Here is a 22,291-nt window from a genome sequence, read left to right as displayed (position 1 = left end):
GTCTTAAGAGTGTTTAATCTGGGGCCACCCGTAAGATCTGTCTTCTTATTTTCTGTCTATCAAAAGGCTGCCTCTACTGGTATATGAAAGCACATTGCAGAGGCTGTGCTTACAAAAATTAACTGTTTGTATATGCAATTGCATTGATTGGTTCCTTTAACCCATTTTAAAAGAACATATTTTTAACAAAAAATTTGGGCTTACTTTCTATGGAACAAACTACCCATTATCAACACATAATATTGTCCAGGTATTCTGACCTGCTGGAATTTGGGAGCTCAGGTCACTCTGCAGCCATGATCAAGAAGCTATAGTTACGAAATTTTGACTTGTATTCATATCAACACCTCAAGACACTTGGCTGGCTTCGTGGTTGCACCAGGAAAGAGATCGATGCAAGTACCTGTGGCACAGGGGCCTGCCTTCTGTTCACGAGATTCTCCATTGCAGAGCATCAAGAGCTCCTATCAATGCAGAGTAGGTACAGAGAGTAGGTATTTTAGTGAGCCACTAATGGAACTGGCCAAATGCTAACAGTGAGCACAGATGACCATCAAAAACACGGCAAAACATGCACACTGAATTTATATGTTGCAGTGCTACTGAAAAAAACTTCCTTCTGAAATAGTGAGCACCTTTCCTCACTGCTCCCAAAGCCCATGCCTGCCTGTAAACTGCTCAGCCTTGCCTATAGTGCTTGCCTGCACTTTGGTTCACAGTTGCAGTGTAGACTTAGATCAGATACTGCTCTGGAAAACACATTGCTCTAGTTCTTGTGAAAGCAGAGTGAATTGAGAAGTAGCTGGATTTTTGAGGAACACTTTCTGTGCTGCAGATCTCTGGTTTTTGTAAGGAGAAACAGGTAAAGACTGACCCTGCTCTCATTACAAAGCAGAGAACATCACTGGCATCAGATGTGTACTGCTACCAAATGGGAATACAGACAAATAGGCTTAGAAAAACTGAGACATCTGGAAAGATGCAGTAACAACTGTACAGAAAATACAGTATGTAACAGTACAAATGGCTAACGTAAAAGCAGCTCCGGGATGCAGCCAAAAATCTCTTTGCTTGGGACTGCACTCAACCCAGCTATTCACACTGGCCTTGCTCAGTTGCTGAAAATTGCCAGCCAGGTGTGCAGTATATGAAAATTAATGTCCATTAAAAGGTAACAGTTTAGAACACTGCCCTTTAGCCCCACTGTCTTTCATAGAAGACAGATACACGATTGTCCCTCTTCCACCCACAGAAACAAAAATTTCACACAAAAATGGTTCCTAAGGAGTGAGAAAGAAGTAAAACCAAGATAATGAAAAATAATCCCTTCTTATTCTGCGACTTGGCAACTTACCTGAACTGTTTATTACCCAGCTTCTCTGAAAGTAAGCTGTGAGATAAGGGTTCTCAATGTTATGCTGTTAAATGCAGAGGTAAAGCCCTTCAAACTCTCCAAGTGAAAAGTAGTTTGTATTACACTCATGTATTTTTTCTTACAATGTCAGTTCTCTAGATGACTCTGTCCTCTACTGAAGCCATCCTCAAGGTAGGGGAATGTTGGTCTACCTTTCCAATTGTTCCTCACCTTCACACATCCTTGGCATTAGGCAGTCTCCAGTTCTCACCTTGTAATCTTCTGGCTTGTTCTGACAACTCCCAATTTCTCATTTCTTTCAATGCTGGACCATTTACTTGATTCGGTTCTTTGAAAAAGTGACATTTTTGCAGACCTCTGATGTTTATCTTCCTTCTCCTTCAGGGAATCCAAGACAAATTGCTTTATTCTGAAGGTCTTCTTTCACTACTGCATCCCAGTTCCTCTGCTTTTTAATCAAATGGAGAGGTTGTGCTCTGTCTCCACTGCCAGGCTTGTTTACCAGTAAATATTTCAAAAATATCAAGAACCACCATTCTGCTTTCTCCCAAATTGCCTTTTATGCACGGGAGGAATTTCTTTAATTAATTTCCATTCCGAAACTCTTTGCTATAATTCCAAACAGCTGCTGTGCTGTCCCCACTGTTAATGAGCTTTGTCTTCATGCGACTGGAAGAAGGACAGAAAGGGCCATGCTGGCTAAAATTGTTTAAAATTGGTTTTCAGCATGCAAAACAAACTGAACAGCTCCTGTGTGAAACTGATGGTAGTGTCACTCACCCCTCTGCAGAAATTTAATCTGTCTGGCTAGTGAGAATGAGACTCACAGCAGGGGCAGAAGGTATTGACTTTTCCACTTTTTTGAAAAATATTCTTTCTTTTTTTTTTTTTTTCAAATTGGCTGAGGCTGTTTCATCTGAATTGTCCTTCTTAAATAATTGTCCTAGTAGGAGCAGTACATTTCAACCTCATGCCATCCTTTGAAAATTCAGGCTAGCTGTTAGCTAGAGAGATGCAGCCTGACATTCTGAACCTACACGTAGTGTGAAAAATTGCTTTGATCAGGTTGTGTTTATAATTTGAGGCAGTAAAATAGAATTCTTACTAATTGTGTTTAGGGCATGATGTGTTATGTAATCCACAGAGAAACTCATTTCAAAAACACTGTAACCATAAAAACAGCTGTTCCACTGAGTCATTTTCCCAACGTGCAACTTAAACCAAAGCAAAACAGAGAGAAAGCCTCTCCCAGTTGTAACTTATTTGTGCTGATATGCTTATGGAGTAGGATAATGCTAGGAATGTGGGGAAAAACAACAGAAAACTCATCTCCACATTCCTTTTTATATCAGAAGTTTGGAAACAGAAAAAAAAAGCCTTCGGAGCTAAAAACCAGAAAAATCTCAGCTTCAAAGAGATATTGGTACCTAAACTAAATTATGAATAGCAAGCCATGTATTGATAGTCCAAAATAATTTGCAAACATACGAATGAGTCTAAGATTAGAAGGGAATTAAAATAATGAAACAAGATATTTCATTTGAGTAACTAAAATAATCCATGTTGTGTACATGCATGTGTGCATATTTTCATGGTGTTTAAGTATAATACAGCCTCTGGAAGAGAAGATAGTAAGAGCTGGCAAAGGAGGTGGAGGAAAGTGCACTACATAAAAGGAAAATAGAAGACAAAATGTACTGCAGGCACTGCTCTTGCATCGGTAGAAAGCTGGGTGAACAAATGAACAGCCCTTTTCTTACTTAGAATGACCCTTCATCCCACCCAGCTTTTGGAGGGAAAATATAAACTAAGTTCTGTCAAGATAAGCCTTATAATGAATTCCAAACAAGGTTAATTTTTTTTTCTTGGGGGAGCGGGGGGGGGGAGGAGAAGAGAACATTTAATGTGTTTCTATTACATGTCTGTTGCAGGGACCAGAATTTAATTTTTGTAGATCTGCAATCCAGAGATGATTACTTCACATATTGTATGCCTTGGAGATGCAGAGCTCCAAAGAACACAAAGATGTGACATGCATGTGTTTTTCTTGTTTGCAGATATCTCAATAAGCTTGCTCTCCTTAGTTGTCACAGCCTGTGGTCTTGCTCTGTTTGGTGTCTCTCTGTTCGTATCCTGGAAGCTTTGTTGGATCCCTTGGCGAGAGCGTGGTCTGCCGTTTGGGAACAAAGACAACAAACAAGAATCACTGAACTACACAGATACAGAGACCAATGACCATGACTACAGTGAGGATTATCTGGGTCAGCCTACAGCCTATCCGGAGTCCTCCATGAAGATCAGCCACACCTCCCCTGATATTCCGTTAGACGCTCAGGCGGGAACGAAGGAGAACTGCGTACACAATGTGCGAATGCATCGTCAGATCACTGAACCAACCTCTTCTGCTCGGTCAGTAACCCCAATTTCTCTCTGACATTAATGAATACAGAAACAGTCAAAAGAGCACAGCTTGATTATCCAGTACAGTAATCCATTAAAAATGCATAATTTACTTGCCACATTCTTTTAAAAAAAAAATGCACAAAAGTTATTCTTCGAGGTGCACAAACCTCTTAGGTTAAAAGGACAGGTTCACAATGCTATTCCACTCGTCTATCAAATACTGTCTCATTTGTACTTCTCCCCCAGAAGCTAGACAAGACAGAGCACTGTGTGTCTCTTAAAGCACCAGAACAGCCTAGATTTAGCTTGTAAGGCATATTCATTTGCACTTAGCGCTGATGCTGAACACTCAGTAATATCTCCTCAAAGATTTTTAAAACGGCCAAAGAAGAAAAGTAGGGCAAGCTAATGAAGCACTTGCAAGAGTTAGAAATAGGATTAAAAATCATAGATTTTAGCCACAATTATGACCGTGGGGGGAAAAGTGACTGAACAAGAATCCGTGATGTCTCCGGGGAACTGGAGAACCAGTACAGGAGGGAAGAGGAAAGAGGGAGGGTGGGAGTGTGTGCAGGGGCAGGTGATAAAAGGATTATATTTCACACAGTAAGAAGAAGGATCAGCATTTGAAGAGACAGTAAATTTCTGAGTCAAAGCAGATGCACTTCAGCTGGAGAAGGTACAGCACTAGCCCAGTTGCTCTTGCTAGGCTCCTTTCTGGCCATCTGGGAGAGCAAGTTTAGCCAAGGTTTGCCTGCAGGCACACCTGAGCATGGGTAAGATGACAGCAGCTAGCAGCCAGTTCAGTAATTGCCAGTTGTCCAAAACGTGTCTCAGAAAGAATTTGAGAAGTCCCCAGAATATTATTAATACTATGCAGCAAAAGCTCCAGGTGCCCTTCCTCCTTAGATTAGCATAAGAATAGCTTCGGCTTAAATTGTTGTAGGAATCTGTGGGGAAGTCAAAGCTATAATTATGGATACTGAAGCTTGCACCCTACCACACGCAAGGTTGAATTCCAGCTAAGGGCTAATAGCGCAGACGTACAGTACAGGGCTGGTGCCTCTGTGTTTTCAAACTGCTGGGAAATAAGCATGCCATGAGATTCATCAACGACAAAAGATTTCATATCCAACATCTAACAGCAAGAGCTCTCGTGTGTCTTCGGTATTGTGAAAGTATTGAGTCAGTTACAGGCTTTCTCTGCTACAACGGGGCAGCAATTCTGATACTTAATCAAATGACAAATGCACAGTATCACCACAGCATAGTCATCTCACAAGAAGCAGCAGCAATCCCAATCTGTAAAAGAACTTGCCTCAGCACCCTGCGTGCATGGACAACGTCTTCGCTCCTGTGAATCTCTGCAGGTCTTTCTTCTGGCAACTGTTCCCAGCCTGGCTCTCCCCGGCGGGTGTCACGCTGGCTCTCCGTCCACAAGGGCATGACTCGTCCGGGTCCCACCCCTACCCTATACCATTTGCTGATACAGGCTTTGCTCTTTACTCCTCTCTTTCATTGCCCCTTACTTTTGCCCAGGTCTTCTCCAAAAGACTCTTTCACTGCGCAGGAGGGGCCCATCTTCCTTGGACTGCATCCTTTGTTTGTTTACCTTTGTCTCTGCTGCTTTCTGGCCTAACTGGGTAGCCAGCTGGGGCTTTCCTGTGTGGCCACAGAGACCAGGCACCTGCCCCTGCTACAGTCCTCGCTAAGCCATCTCTCCAGTACTCTCCTTTTTATTCCTCCCCAGGGTACTCTGCACCTCCCACTGCGATGAGGAGCTTAAGAGTTGAACAATAAAAATCTTTTTTTGTGACTTGATAATATTTTATCGTGGAAATGACTAATGTATAGCTATAAAATGTATTTATTATGCAACAAGAGAAAAAAATTAGGATAGTATTTAAGAGGCTGTTCCTGTTTCAAGCATGCATAAACACATATTTAGAAGGAATGAATGAACAATGATAGCAGAGGAATTATTGCTGATTACATTCAACATAAATAGCTTTGGACTAATCCTGTGCTAGCATTTTCCACATGCTCTTTCTATGTTCAGCCACAACTCGTGGTACTCCAATACACTGAATGATTGCTGTGTATGAATAGGACAACAAAGTGGAATCCAACTCATATAAGATTAGGATTTTACCTAATCCAGCTTTCACATCCCACTACCCTCACAGGGTTTGCAAATTTGATTTCTCTTACCATCTCATGAAGTGGAAATTTCAATCACAATACCTGAGTGACTCCAGGTAATAAATTTCACTGGACCGAAGCTAAAAGCAACTTTCTCTCCTCGGAGTAATGAAACTAAAGGAGCTTTTCAGCCAAAGTACCACAGAGCTTATTACACCAGGTATGAGAGAAAAAACAAAACAATTGTTGGGGTGCTCAACAAACCATTTCAGACCAGAACAGCTCACTCGTAAATGTAGTAGTTGTAGAGATCAACAAGTAATTAAAATGCAGAGATATCAGGAATTATCCTCCTTTGTCCAGCTTTACTTTAGAACCAAAAATCAGCAAGCTCAGCTGGCATAATAGGCCAGATCCTGCTACCACTTACATAGTGTTACTCATTTCATAGGCATTAATCCAAAGGATTCAGTTGAAAATGGTAACTGATAAGAACAGCGACAGTTCTTATCATATCACATTATCCTTGCCAATAAGGCAGATCCTTTGGATTTGCAGTGGCCATGAATTTGCATTTGTCACTTTCTTCAGCCAGGTTTGGAAAGTGCGTACCACTAGCTTGAGACATAGCAACAGAAAATTATGTGATATTAGCAGTGTAATGCTGAAGGTGAGCTCTCACAACTGTTGGGTATCATGCTTTATCACTTTATGTGACTAAAAATCTGACCCCACCATACATTACAAAAATACATCAAATGAGAACAGGATCTTTAGTGTGTGTGCACAGATTCTTATCATCTTCAACACAATCTGTTTCAATTCTTTCATTTTCACTTAAGGCATAATTCAATCCGAAGACAGCTCAACCTCTCCAACCCCGACTTCAACATCCAGCAGGTTCAGAAACAGGAGCAACTGACGGGGATTGGCCGCATTAAGCCAGAGCTATATAAACAAAGATCAGTGGACACAGACGATAGCCGGAGGAGTAATAGCAAAGCATGTGGAAAACTGAACTTTATTCTGAAATATGATTGTGATTTAGAGCAGCTGATAGTGAAGATACACAAGGCCATCAACCTGCCAGCAAAGGACTTCTCTGGAACTTCAGACCCATATGTGAAGATATATCTGCTTCCTGACAGGAAAACAAAACACCAGACTAAAGTGCACAGAAAGACCCTAAATCCAGTATTTGATGAAGTTTTTTTATTTACTGTCCCATACAATGATCTGAACACAAGGAAACTCCATTTCTCTGTGTATGACTTTGACAGATTCTCCAGGCATGACTTGATTGGCCAAGTGATAGTGGATAATTTTTTAGATTTGGCAGATTTTCCCAGGGAATGTAATATTTGGAAGGATATTGAATATGTCACCAATGTAAGTATTATAATTCTTCTTTTTGAAATTTTTTTGTTTCTGATTTTATTTCCTTAATCTGATTGTAACTGAAATTGTCTGATAAAGTTATGAAGGAAAATACTCTATTCTCTCTGAAGTTTTGACCTTAATCCAAGGAAATTGACAGTACATTTTCAGTCCTCATTTCTTATTCTTTGGATATATTAAAGAATGTCTTATGCAGGACATAGTGGGTTTAGTCATTGCCCTACTGATAGGTTAGGAAAGCTAGACAATTTTTTTCTCTTAATCTTACTTAATCTAAAATTTACTTAAGGAAATACTACTTTTCTTATTTTGCCTGTCTTTCTGTGTATTGTATAATTTGCCACATAAATTACAGCATACTAATCAGCCAGAACTGCAGATTCAAGATTTCTTACCTAGTGATCTTCAGTCCTTCAAAAGACTATATTCTCATAAAGTGAGATAACACCACATCTATAATCCAGGCAAATGAAGTTCAGACAATGCTGTTCCATGAAAGCAATGAAACACACTGAATTGGTGTAACTCTTTGTTTGGCATCACTTTGGTACATAGTGAAATGGGAAACTTATAAAGCAAGTCTATATTTCTGTTATCCCAAAGTCTCTGGTATCAGATTCTGTGCAGGAATCCAATTAGTGATTAGGTACAAAATCACAAAAAATACTTTTGGAAAAGAAAGAACTTCCTTCTCAAAACATGAGCCAACCTCCTTGTAATACTATTAGAAATTAATCACGCGCATCCTATGGAGAGCAGACTTTCAGTGAGAATGATACATTACAGAAATCCACAAAGGTGAAGGTACTAGTGCCAAGAGTCAGTAACTATTTCATTTGCTATGTCAAACCGTACTCAAACAGAGTGCACATTTTAGAGCCAAATAAACCAAACATCTTTAACAGTAAGATCAAAGTGTAAGTTTGTGAGACCTCAGTTCAGGAAAGCATTTAAACATATGTTTAGCTCAGTGTAAGAAGCCACTGAAAAGCAAAGGATGTTCTGAGACAAATACTTTCGTGAATTCAGACCCTCACCTTATACCTCCGTGATTTGGTAGCATGCCCATATTACAGACCAAATTGATTAAATCCTTTGGGGGGGGGGCGGAATTTCTTTTTGAAAATTGATGTTGTTCTTGTTCTAAGGTGATTTCTCAGTGTTCTTAGTCAGTGTTCCATATTCGTGTGTGGAACATGCTGTGCACCCACTGCACAATCCTTTTCCACGCTAGAACGGAACTGCAGCAGCAGCACTAGCAGTTCCCTCACTCAAGGTACAGGCAGGGGCATGGATGCTCAGTGTCAGAGAAGGATGAACCTGGCTTTTCTATGAGAAGTTACTGCTCTTCAGCCACAAGGGAAAGACAGAGCAGATGACAGTCATTCCAAATGAAAGCCTGCCTTTGTACAGCATTGTGTCCCAAGCTCAACTTTTCAGTTTTACAATTAACTGAAAGTTGAATGCACATGCACACTGGAGTTACTTTGATATGTACTAGTCCTTCTTCCATGCTTTAACTTAAGCAAAAGATTGGCTCTGGTATTTTCTTTTTAATCACTTCCCCTTCCAAATTTCAAAAGTGATGCAGCATATAGTTTGTATTCAGATTTTCTGTGATCTCTGAAATTAAATTCAGGACCGAAACATGAGTCATTTATTAATTCCTACTAATATTCATTCCTGTGTGAAGTGTAACCCTGTTTATCCAAACAGAACACATGACCTGCCATCTAGACTTGTCATTGGGTTTTCGGCTAACAGAGACCTTTTCAAAGCAAATGACTCATGGTACATAGGAGACACAATCCAATTTTGGCTAATGTGAGTTCTGAGATAAGAGTATCAGATAAATGAAAGTGTGGAGTACTCAGCTTACTAATTAACATTTCCAAAATTTCAAAGGTTAGAACTTACTCCATAAAGTTATGAGAAACCCTCCAAGCATCATTTAAGAAACCAAGTTTCAGCACATTCTCTTGTCTGTGTAGCTTAGATATCTCCCAGACTGACAGCAGAAGCTGAATCCTACAGGCTGCTCAGTGAAGCTGCTGAAGTGAATGCTCCTGTGGCTGTACTCCAGAGCAGGCCAGCAGGCAGTATTAGTGAATCTCTGAAATAAATTTTAGCAAAGTTTTGAGCACTGTTGAGCAGTTCATGGTTACAGACAGAAACTGTATCAACTGCAGCAGGTTTTCAATCATTTTATCTTATCGTTTCAAATAATAATAATTACAAAACAGACAAATGCTAGGCAAGCTTACTGAAGGAAATTCACTTGATGTAGATCAACAAAGAGTGCAACTCAGGAGGGATAAGCCAAGCAAACGTACTAGAAAATGGGAAGGTCCACACAACTGCACATGACAAGTTTGTCATACTTCTGAACAGTACATTCATTTTAATTCCTTGTGCATCTTATTACACTGCATAACCAGCGATCCCAAAGGCCTTTATTTTACATTCTCCATTTTATTATGTTCTAATCCAATTTGACACAGTAATATAAAAGAATGTATCAAGTCCTTCTCTGCCCAGCAAAATGGCCTACTTCAAGTGAGCACTGCAGATTATGCCTGAAATGTCAGCTTTACTGCAAACAATGCCATTAAATTGACCTATTATGCCATGTGCTTTCTTCTGTTTTCTAATAAGACTGGAAGATTTTTTTTGTCTAAAACCAACAGTTTGGGTTCTTTGGACTATAACATCTGCTACCATCTCAGAGTTCAAAATTTTCATAACGTAGACGCATGTCAGCACAAAAATTTTCTACACGCTCAAAAGCAATCTGCCTCCAAGCACAAATCTCCAATATCAAAATGATTGTTCTTCTAACCCCAGGTCCTCTGAGCATAAAATCCCTCTCCTGTAACACTGACACTTTTTCTAACCAGAAAACAGCAGCAGTGGGCTGTTTAATGTAAGAAATAATTAAGTGGATCAACTTCAGATGAACATGAAATGAACTAGATAAGCTGTTTGTATATCTACCGGACAGTTTACACTGGTTTCTGGCCCATCAAGAAAAATGATACTCTTTTTTTTTTTGGCTGGGTTTCAGTAGTTGGTATGTTTTGTTTAGTAGCCTCTCAAACATATTCAGGGTTTGGGGTGGGGTTTTTTGTTCGGTTTTTGTAATGTTCATAGACTGGTGACATGTTTTGAAGAGAAAAGAGTTGCTAATATTTCCTTGGTTGCCATCTTCAAACTCAAATGTGATCAGGCAAAAATACATGACTTTGTCACAAAATAAAATAAACAACTATGAAGGACAGGAAGCTGTCAGTGCATTTCAGATAAAGGAGAACCCTCTCTTTCAGAAGATGCTGTGTAACCACTTGCATAACTTGCACCCAGAAAGCAAAATCTTTTCTCAAAAATTGCTTGTTAAACATCACCAGGCAGCTGTAGGGCACAGAGAAGGATTTCTGGGAACTGGAAACCTAGCTCTGGTTCATACTGGCTGTTTGCATTCTCAAAATGGTTGGCCTTTGTCACTTGCTAAGCAGGTGATCTTTCTAGACGAGAGGAGTATTTAAAAGTGGCCTCCACTTAAAGCAGGGGGATAATCAGAGTAAGAAAGAACAATGTAAATTTCCATTCTTACCTGGGCCAGCAGCTTCCAAAATGACTACTAGGAGGCAAATTTGTGACTTTGGTCTTATAGTATATGTAGCTTTTGACATTGATGCTATCTTTTCTGTTGTCAAATATAGTTATACTTGAGATCTAGGCATGGTACAACGAAAACTGTTCTTTTTCTGAATGTCTAAGCTTCTATACATACACTTTAAAAAAAAAAAATCTTATTCACAACACCCCGTTGGCAACTTTCTCTCATCTCACCCTGAGGTTGAACATCCCAGACTAACCTGTTTTCATGAATCTTTCTATAACATTATATTCTCAAAGGATATTTACAAGATTTGCAGTGATTATGCACCTAATATTCTATAAATCGTAGCTGCCATATTGACTGCTACCATTTATCCTTATCTTGTGGTTCCTTTGAGGCTCTTTGCTGTATCCACCTCCTGTGAAGGTGTGAAGTAATTGAAACTCTGATAAAGGTGAAAGCAGTCGGTCAGATTCAAACCATGGTTTATTCTCTATCTGCAAAAAATCAGAATACTAGAAAGGATTCAAAAGGTTACTCTGTTTTGAATATAGCTATTTTTAAGTACTTCTGCTTTTGTTTCTAGCTAAGCCTTGATGAATGTAGCATCCAGCCCCCAAACTTAAAAAACCATATATCAGGGTACAAAAGGAGAGTGAAAATATAGAAGAAAAATATTTCCAGAAGAAATTACAGAAAGAAAACCCTGGGTAATACATACAGAATTTGAGAAGTAACATGTCACAGACTTTAGAGAACGTGGATGGTTTGCTGAGAATCCAAAAGATAATCATGGACAGTTCAAAGCTGTAAAGAAACATGAGCTATATATCAAGTTGTTTGACATCCAGAAAGAGCCAGCATATGCTAGAAGTTGCAAAGCCAAGAAACTGATTGCATCAGCTTTTAAGAATCATCAAGCTCTTTTAGGTTATATGTAGTGGTCAAGAATAAAACAGTGTGTCAGAGAATGCTGAATTCCTTTTGCACAGAAGCAGTAAACAAAACCGTATTTTAAAAAATTAATGAATTTAAGTTGCATGTTGGTATACATGCTAGTGGTTTGACAAAGAGAGAGTTAAAAAGTAGGATGGTTATCAGTATTTGAAATTGTGTATTCTAGAAATGCTAATTGTTCACTGCTGCTGTTCTCAAGTTTGACCAAGAAAGAAAGATTTGAGAATTTGTATTTTTAGGCATTTATATTGTATAACTGAGGTGCAACTAGAATCGTAACATCACCGGAAGGAAGTTTCAAGTTCCCTGTTTCAGAGATGTTAATGCCAACCACAGCATGTGTGGAAGAGAGACAAAAAGAGACTAAATTATTTCAGTCAGTTCCTTATAGAAAGCATAATAAAAGTCTAAAACTTTAAAACCTGACCAAACCTACCAGATCTTCTGCAGTTCAAAACTCTATTCTGTCCTCAAACTGAAAAAAACTTTCCCAAAGGTTGCATTGCTCTGGACCACTCCTGCTAAGAGGCTAATTTAATGTGTGCCAAATGCACATGCATAGGTGCAGGTCATAATCCTTAGGGCTTACACCCTCAAAACTTGAGGAAAATAAACTGCCTTCATTGAAAGAAGTAGGTAAATACTGTCCGTAATTCATGGACAGGGGAACAGACACAGACAAAAAGGATGTGACTTGCTCAAGACACGACACTACTTAATAGCCGAAATGAGACCAGGTCCAGAATCGGCAGATTCCTGGCACCAGCCTTAATCCATTCTATGTAGCACTGCTTGTCTTCTTCGGCAGTGTAGAGATACTGCAGCTGGCAGTAAGTCAACTAAGTCCACCTACTCCACTTTTAAAAAATGTTTAGCTTGTCAAGATGTTTTAGCCAGTATATAAAATTCCTGTTTTGGCAAGTTGCTGGGTTTAGAAAAGCAATGGCATTGAGCAAGATCTCAGAAAAACATTTAAAATTTTTACAATGGTTAACAAAATTTTTGGACTCAACAGTTTGAGAAGGAACAGAAACAAATAAAATCTCTGGCTCTACATATGAATTAAAATTCAAACCATCAGTGTTAAGTGCCATGCCTACTTTTTAGGACAGTAGCAGTAAATGGGAAAGACTAGTTGATTTCTTTTGTAATACAGAAGACATATCTGGTATTAACCCTATGTTCCATTTCTTTAAAATGCATAGGCTTTGTCATCAGGAGGCAATCAGTTGTTGATGTGGACACGTACCCATTTAATTGAATTGCAAAGGCAAGTTTCTCTAGAAGAGAGATTTACATACCCATATATCTTGCCCACGTTCAAGCATGCCAAAAGCTTAAGGAGCAACAATTATTTAATGGCTAGACAAATTAAGGCAGTAAACACAAGAGGTAAGATTCACCTCACTTACATTTTAGATTTATTAAAAAAACCCAAAAAACATCCAAACCCAGAGGTACTCAAAAGAATACAGGAAGCGTAATTACCTTCAAGAGGCAGATCAGTGGTTGTTCATCTTCTCCTAAGTCACAAAGGTCACTCTTTGTTTCATGATTTTTTCTGACTATTCTTATGTAATCAAATGTACAGAAAAAAATAAAAGTCCATGTGTAATGAATCATTTCATAGCGAAAAAATGCTGAAAAGTCATAGATCTTTAATCTTTCAGATTTCTTAAGGATCCCCATAGTAAGGATGAAAAAGAAATTAATTAGCCTTCAGCATCAGCACAGCAGGTATAGTAGTCACCGTACAGTGGAGAATGGCTGCAGCCAGTGTTTTTCCTATGGTTTTTACATTTTTTAATAACCGTATATTTAAATGCATTCATTTTAAAAACTGAGCTTTTCCTTTTGTCTTTTTGCGTTTCTTTTTTAATCTAATGATTTTGCTAACTACTTGGTAGGAGAAGATTTGTCAGAAATGACACATTTAAATGATGAGGAGGCAGCACTCAACATGGCTAAACAAAGGACAGATACAGTTTTATACAACTGTATGGGGTAGAGATAAAATAGTGACGTATTGTCAGAAAACTTAAAGACAGCAGATGCCTAATTCTGTTTGGAGCAACTGGGTAACTGTAAGAATAATATTCAATAAAGCTTGGGAAGGGTTGGAAGTAAAAAAAAGTCAAATGCCTCGAAGAGCAATGGTTTGAGATGTAGCTAGGCTGATCCCGAGTCAGTGGTACAAGCACTCCAAGCTTGGCTCTAAAAATAATGGTGACTATTCAGTGCAAGTGATTATCTAACAGCCTTGTAGCTCCACAGGCATGGTCAGAAACAGGATGAATCTTGTAATATCACTGAAGCCTCAGCTAACATTTATTAGGGTTTTGGGACTAGTTTAAGAAAATGATAGTTCAGAGAATTGTGCATATATGTATATACCACTTGAAGTTTACAGAACCTGGGAGTATGGCCATCAGAGTTTTCAAGTGAGCTTCTTCAGTCTGGATATTTCTCTACAAAAAACATACATACAAACAAACACACAAACAAAAGAAACAAAGTCAAAACTAAAGCAGACAAAAAAAAACCCCAAAACAAAACAAAACAACCATGTAGCAGAAATGGGACCATTTCAGTTAAAGAATTTATAAGAAAAAAAAATGTTTTAAAGTCAATATTTTGAGAAGACTGACATTTCAGAATAAGATGTTTTGATTTCTCATTTGGAATGCCCTTCTATTGCAATATTTTCAAATATTTTGAAAGTTGAAATAGGAACAAAACATCCTGGTTTTTATCAAAGCAAAATGTTTCAAGTCAAGCGAGGGATATTCTGCTTCAAAACTGAAATAACTCAAAATTCCTTATGAAATTAAAATCCTGGTTTCCACACTGGTTCTTACCCTGACCATCAATGCTGCATATTCTTGAGCTCTCTCTTTTGTCTTTATATCATACATGTTTCCCTGGTGCAGCAGCCCCAGAACAGCAATAGTGTATGAAGAACATTTTCCTCCACGCACTAGCTGCATGCTAAGAAAGGTTAGACCCAATCCTAAATTCCTGTTTTTCTAGATTAGTGGAAGAGCCTGTAACTATCCCTGTTCTACACATCTCCCTTCTCCTTTCTTCTCACAATCCTCTGCCAATTTGTTTTTTTCCAGAAATCTCTCTCTAAACAAGGCTCTCAGAGATAGCCTTCAGTGAAACAGCTCACAGGAGCATACACACTGCACATAAAGCAAAAATGTGATCCCGGTCAGCCAAGCCTGTCCTTCAATTATACCATCCAAAATTGTTAGTGGGAGCCGCAAACACAGAAAAAATTGCTCTACTATTTTACGATTCATAGGCAGCAATTCTTCAAGATGAGCAAAGAGCACCTGCACAGCGTTAAGGCTAAAATAGCCGTATTAAGGTGATCTTGGCTGTAACCATTCTGCACGTAGTTCAAGATTAGACTGTGCCATAGCCTTTTTTCTACAGGGTTGTATAACTTTCAATTTAGACATGTGTTTAGCCAGGCAGGGAAAAAAATCACTTCAAACATGCATTTAATTATTGAACAGTTTTGGGAGTGCTTACTTTGTCTTTTTTTCTACTAGAGGTCACAGAAAGCATTTCAATAGCTTGTGGACTCGTCAAAATTTCTGAAAAGTCCTACTCTTTAAATTTAGTTTCAGTATTCGGAGCCAAACTTGAAAGTATTCTTCCCTCTGAACATACTGTACTTATGTGAAAAGCCTCAAGCCATTTTTAGTCTTTAATCCCCACAAGATACCACAGCCATCAGGCACCTTTCTCCACCAAACAGGGTATTTCAGAGTTTTGCAGTTTTCCTCTGTGTATAGTCTGTTTATCCAGTTCTCGTGTTATTTTCCCATGGTCTTATATTTAAGCAGTAAGTGGACTATTTTGTTATTGTGTATTATTTACTTAGGGATTAACGGTAACTGTGCTCTGAACTCTTACCAAGACATACTGGATATTTGTGCAGGGGATAGCCTAGCTACTTGGGAAACACCTCCTGCACACCATAACTGACAGGCTGCCATCCTAACATTACCTAAAATGTGTGCTTGCTGGGGTACAGTCTTGACTTCATCTTTTCTAGTACACCCGTGTCCCAGGTAAATAGGTAGAAAAATAAAGTGCCACTACACACAGGCTCTTCTCACCAAAAGATTTGTCTGTCCCCTTTCAAACTCACTTTAGAGGATGTGTAACCTGTCTCACACTTCAACCATTCAGGATTCCAGGGTCTTTCCAGAGTCCTGTTATGGAGGACGAAACATCATCTGTATAGAAGGAAGGAATTACCGGACCGTAACTGTAGTGCTTCAGACGCATGTTTTTTATGCTTATAGGCTAAATTATAGAGCTTGCTGAAATTAAGAAAAGATGATACCATTTGCTAAATAATCACACAAGGGCTCTCTTCAGACCTTCCCACTGTCTTTGTGGGGGGAAAGCATTAGGAGTTGCAGCTGAGGTTTGAGCTGACTGGTGGAGAAGGACATATTGTGGGAATAATATATCATATATATATATATATCTCTTCTAGCTTTTCTCCTAAAAGTCTAGGAGACTTTTAGCAGCTGATAATGTAGTTTGAAAGAAATAAAAGATCAAACAACTGAACTGACATAAATCAGAGTAGAAACTTTAAAAGACACACACACTACATTTTGCTAAGATTTGGTTATATGGTCAACAAGTACAATACCAGATATTATACAGGCCCTAATTGTCCCTGGGAGGGCTCAGAGATGTACATGACAGCTTTTCTCTCTTCAGTCCCCAGCCCTTTAGAGCATGAGGGCCACTTCTGAGGCTCTGTAGAGAACCTTGCTCAGATTATTGCAGAAAGATACATAGCTATGCTCTTCCGCTATTTCAGTTTGTAAAAAACAGATTACTTGGCAGCCAAACTATCCAAGGGAAGAGGGACAGAAAGACGTCATTCTTTCATGGCAATTGAGCTATTTTTCTGAGAGCAGGGCTAAAGAAACAATGGCAAAACTGGGGGACCTATAATCTGACTAAAAGCTTTATATCAAGATTTGTTAGTCCCAAGTTTACTAACTTTTTACAGCAGAGGTCTTCATTTTAACTCACTATTTTATTCTCCTCACGCATATACATTTCTCTAAACATTCAGAAAGATATACATGTATGAGGAACAACGTATAAAGTATAGTGTTTCCTGAAAAAATACAACAGGCCACTGCAACATCACTTTGTGCTTGCCTGGGTAGGATTAAATGACAAACACATGCAAACCTCTGAATTCTGCACTCGTCCTCACAAACACTGAAAGGCAATTTGCAATGCACACTCAAATTGTAGAATTACAGATATAATAACTTCTGTTGTTAGTCCAACTGAAGCTACTGGAAGTATTCAGGTGGGTAAATGAAGCATATAGTCTTTTGCAGTGTCTGAGCCTTCCCATGGCTCCCTGACAGAGAATTAGAATGAGTATTTCACACCATGTACTTTGGTGAAGTGACAGGCTCAAATGACGAGGCTGCCTTAGCAACATCTGTGGTATCATGACATTTGAGATTTGTATAACTACGTTTCTGGCACTTCATTGCTTGATTAAACACCTTGCTCTATTTACTCAAGAAACCAGTAGTCAGAAGCTACAGCTTACCTTCGTGAGGGCTTAATCATTCACTGCTCCTTTCATGAGACAAACTCAACATTAAAGCTACATACAACGTCTGGAAGAAGATTTCCAACTAGTTTTGGCATCTTGCTTGTGATAGGCAGGGAATAGAAAACAACTGATGGAGGTTTTCACAGCCGATTATACCAACTATTGGGATAAAATTCCCCACACAGATTCTTGGGCCAAAACTGGCATCTTAAAAATAGCAGTTTGTCACAACATCAGAAAGCATAACCTTGTTTGCCAGGCAACCAATTACTAACAGCCATAGTATGAGTCATTGAAATCCACCGCTCCTCCTACCTAGCATTTCCTCTTCCGTTTCCTGCAGTAAAATTATTTTAAAAGGAGTAGTGAATAGGAGATTAGCAATATCACACAATATCTAATATTTTCTGTTCATATAGAAACTGCTACTCAAACACTATGAAAGTTAAAACAGAAGAGGAAAAGAACAATTCCCCATACTGTATTTTGTATATTTGTTTTCAGAATTCATAGAACCCTTTACGTGTTTTCTTTTTAAAAGCATGCTGGGGTTTTATAATTATTTTTAAAAGCCAGCTGTGGTTTAATCAACCATCTGATCTACATTACGATAACTATTCTAAACAACCCAAACAATAAAATAAATATGTATGCAGTAAAGGGAAACAAAAGTGTGTACAAAAAAGATAGGAAGAAAACAGCAGACTTCGGTTTCAAGCCCCCTAGAGAGTTATTTATGATCATCAGGAAGAAAGGAATCACTTTAAAATAATGAAAACCTTTCAATGTCTGTACTCCACTGAGCACAGAATCTTACAGTAAATGCTAATCTAACAATAAACTTCACTCTGTTGGGACCGCAACATTTTATGCAAGTAGAAATGAGTAGTACTCAGGATGAGATCTTGACTCTACTGTAAAGTCAGGGAAAGAATTCCCACTGAAGCTCAGATTTCATGCATATCCTCTTGCTATAGTTTGGGAATAGTATCTTGTAAACAGTACAAAAAGCCACAAGAAATAATCTAAACAACTTGAGATGTACATCAGAAAATTCACTAGAACAGTAGAACAAACAAATTACCATCCTTTTATTCCTCTCTGCAAAATAAATATGTGACAATGACCTGCTCAACAAAGATTTGAATCTTCTCCTCCTCCCCCTCCCCCAAAATTTGATGCCTAAAATATGAGTGAGCTATAAAATTTGGTCCTGGAGAAAGCAGATAGAAATCTCTCCATCAGGAATGACCTGAGTTCTACATCCACATCTTCAACTTTTGAGTGGCTGTGGCAGTCCTAATAGAACGAAAACATAATAGATTATTTTCTCTCAAGATTTCTGCAGTGAGCACCCCTGACCCATTCTTTTCAGTTGCTCAGCAGCGTTTCTAATTTGCCAGCTCCTTTTCCAAATTCTTCACTTTAATCAGTGTATAGGGTGCCAGCATTCTTGGGAAAGCAGCGAGAAACACTTCATTCAACACAAAGCTTTTACGGTAAAACAACATATAAAAAGCTTTTCATCCTATCTATAACTGTAATAATTTTTTCATCAAAATATAGATATTTTTTAAAAACAAACCAGTAGATATAGCAGTAGATGCTCACTCTCCTCACCCCCATCCAGCTACTCTCTTGTCCTTCTCAAAAATCATGTATTTCAGGAAATCTTTCAGTGCTAAAGCAGCACACACAAAAAAGGATACTATCCTTCTTTTCAGACAGTCTTGCTCCAAAATTAGGAGTCAGGATGGTCAGAGATAACTACACTAAATTCTTTCAGAATCATACTTCCTTCCAAAAAATTGAAGTTAGACCCTTTTAAGGTGTCAAACTGAGTACCCAGAATCACTGATTGTTCTCAAAGCAACAAAGAGTTCTAAAGTGAACTCACCATTTAGGACAAGTCAACTCACAACTTTGATTTCATTTCAAAACTATCAAATTATTTAAATTGTAAGAAACTAAACCAAAAATCTGAGAAGGCATCTAAGTGACTGCGAGATACTGTTCACTAAGTCACTCACAGACTTTGCTACTTTTTTTCCTACCCATAGGCTAGTATGTACTTAATAACACTAGTTATTCTGAATATAAACATAACCAGGTAAAAGTCTGGGCAGCTCACCAGACTCACCTCACAAAAATGCATATCATGCCATGAGGAAGAGAGTAAAGCAAGCCACAGAAAAAAATAATTTTCCTCTCTAGGTACATTTCACATGTAGCACGTGTAAAGTAAAACAAGTTAGAAGAAAAGTCTTCTAAGAGAAGGAAGTTCTTTCGACTCACTTTTATGGACTTAAAGCACTAGAGCACTTCTATATTTAGTGCTCTCTTTATCTCACATCTTACAGTACCCTCTGTGCATTCTTTAAGAGAGAAAACATGCTCACTAAAGTGGTCCTAAAATTGCCTACAGTACACATCTAAATATAATAGGGAGGCACAAGCATATCTGATAGAGAACAAGTATTACAGAAAAAGAACTGTTATCACACTCTACACAATCACGTCTTCCCCTGCTCACACTGTAGACACCTGGATGATACACTTTATTTCAGAGTCTGCATTTTCTAAAGTGGATTTCTGTCTTCTTCCTTCCCCTTCCTTCAGCTTCCTCATGGTCTTTAGTTTTATTTTAAAGCTGTTTTTTCTGTACAGCTCCTAAGTAGATGTAGTACTGGATTGGTAAACCACCTAGCAGCTTCAAGATTAAAATATTCTATTTATTTGCAAGGTAGGTGAATGATACACGGCAACAGCATAAATTCTCCTTCACCAGATCCACATAGCCTAAGTGTCCTAATGGCGATAGTCCAGGACTGTGTCTGAAGAAAGGTGGGTAGCTGGATTTGCATGAGCTTTGGGGCAGCATCAGCAATTAAGATACTGAGAAACACTGAAATGTTCCTGCATTGCCTAAGAGAAGTGGGGAAGGTAACCCCTTGTTGCTAGATCACCACAGATTTTCCACGGCATTGATTCAGGAGATGCGGGAGGGAGGTTTGCCCTTAGAGGGTTATATACCAACAGCATACTGGCATGTTACGCAGTCAGCAAATTTTACATAGCAGTCTGTTACGAAATTGTCAGTAGCATCTCTGGGGGAAACAGAACCTTCTATCCCATGTTTCCCCCCCAACCTTAAAAAAACCCAACCAAAATCCCAGCTTCTCTCTGATTCCAATGTGAAGTTTTCTTTGTAGCATGGTTTAAGAAATAAAGGATGAAAGCAGTCCTCTTTTTCACACTTCTGGAATGACACTGTCTTGTTATCATTAATTTTATTGTCATTCTCATTCTTCCTTCCTGCCTCTATTATTTGAATTCCTTTTGTATTTGAAAACCAGAGAGATTCTAAGGTGTAAAATGAGACAATTTTGCAGTACTGAAGATTTAGGGGCTTTGTCTATTTTGACATATTTAATACATGTGTTTTGTAGAATTAACCTTAGCGTCCATGATTATATTCTTCCATTTAACTTGCAATTAAAATGGAATTGCTGTGCAAGGACAATCAAAGCAGTACAACTGCATACCTTTTCATCCAATCCATTAACAGAATATGGGTAGCAGTGAAGTAGTCTCTTTATCTTGGCTGCTTCGCTTTGAAATTTGCAGTGATTTTCTTTTCTATATGACCCATTTAAATAAATTACTAAGAAGTAAATGAAACTTCTACGGAAATTGCTTTTCTATTGTTAAAAGTGGGTAATTTTATAAAGAAGTCTTACTAGTAAAATGCCTGTTGTGAAATTTAGTTGTGCTTTCAGTCTAATGGAAGGTTACATGGAATGCTCTCAGACATGTTTTTAAGCCATAATGATCCCTTTTCACCCTCTCTCTTATATTGATACTTTCTGTGGATGGTGCATTTGAGTCTTGCAGGGCATCGGTGTTATTGTTTATACAGGTGACAAATCACAAGCCAACTTTTTGTATTTAGTTGCACCACTTAATAGTAATCAAGTCAACTTCAAAGGTAACATGATTTCCACATCAGGGAGCTCTAGAAAAAAAGCTACTTTTTACCAGAAAAAACATGAAGTATTTTCAGTGGTTCCTGACACTGAGGGGGTGTATGACATGACACGACAGAATTGTCTCTAGAGAAACAAAACACATGAAGAAACTTCAACAGAAAGATACTTGATCCTTAGCTTTAAAATCAGAAGGAAACCCAGGAAAGGTACCTATTTGAAAGAAAAAGTAACTTTAATCTAAATCACGATGAAGAAAATGTCTACGTAACTCATAGAAAAAAAATAGGAGAAATAGATTCATAAAACCATGTTTCTTTCCCCACCTGCTAAATGGGCGCTGAAATTAAAGGGAGCTGCACATAGAAAATATTATTTTTGAAAAGTCTGCCTTAGGTATACCTTATTAACAGAGGTCATAATTCTTTTAGTACTTTTTAGTGGGATGACAAGCCAAAAAGGATCAGAAAGAGAGAGAGGAAGGGCACACCGGGGATTTCATTGAACTTGGATTTGCTTTCCAGATATCACAAGAATTTTTAAATGATTAGGCAGAGTTTGGATTAATGGCAATACACTGTTCACTAATAGTTATTTTAGTGGTCTGTGAAAGGAGTCCATTATATTTAAGTGGTCAAAATCTAGGGGCAAAGCGCTTCTTCACTGCCTGTTTACAATGAACAACGCACATGTGCTTCTCCAGCTTCTGCATTCATTACACTAGAGTCCTGAGCAGAATGATCCCCTCCTGGCCTTTCCAGGGCACGTACACAGAAAAGGGTAGAGCGGGC

General features: G+C 38.5%; 1 protein-coding gene across 5 annotated transcripts in view; it reads left to right on the top strand.

The window, feature by feature from the left end:
* The window catches only part of SYT9 (synaptotagmin 9), a 73,426-nt gene that overhangs the window by 29,671 nt on the left and 21,464 nt on the right, over positions 1-22,291 (top strand). For all 5 annotated transcript variants that reach the window (XM_052810472.1, XM_052810473.1, XM_052810471.1 and 2 more), the window contains exons 2-3: positions 3,433-3,784; positions 6,763-7,309. In XM_052810472.1, coding sequence (XP_052666432.1) covers positions 3,433-3,784; positions 6,763-7,309 — 899 coding nt within the window. The remainder of the gene's footprint in view (positions 1-3,432; positions 3,785-6,762; positions 7,310-22,291) is intronic.

The sequence above is a fragment of the Harpia harpyja genome, chromosome 16 (assembly GCF_026419915.1).
Source record: "Harpia harpyja isolate bHarHar1 chromosome 16, bHarHar1 primary haplotype, whole genome shotgun sequence".
NCBI classification, from domain to species: domain Eukaryota; kingdom Metazoa; phylum Chordata; class Aves; order Accipitriformes; family Accipitridae; genus Harpia; species Harpia harpyja.
The sequence above is the reverse complement of the archived record's forward strand: the minus strand, read 5'-3'. Positions and strand labels throughout refer to the sequence as shown.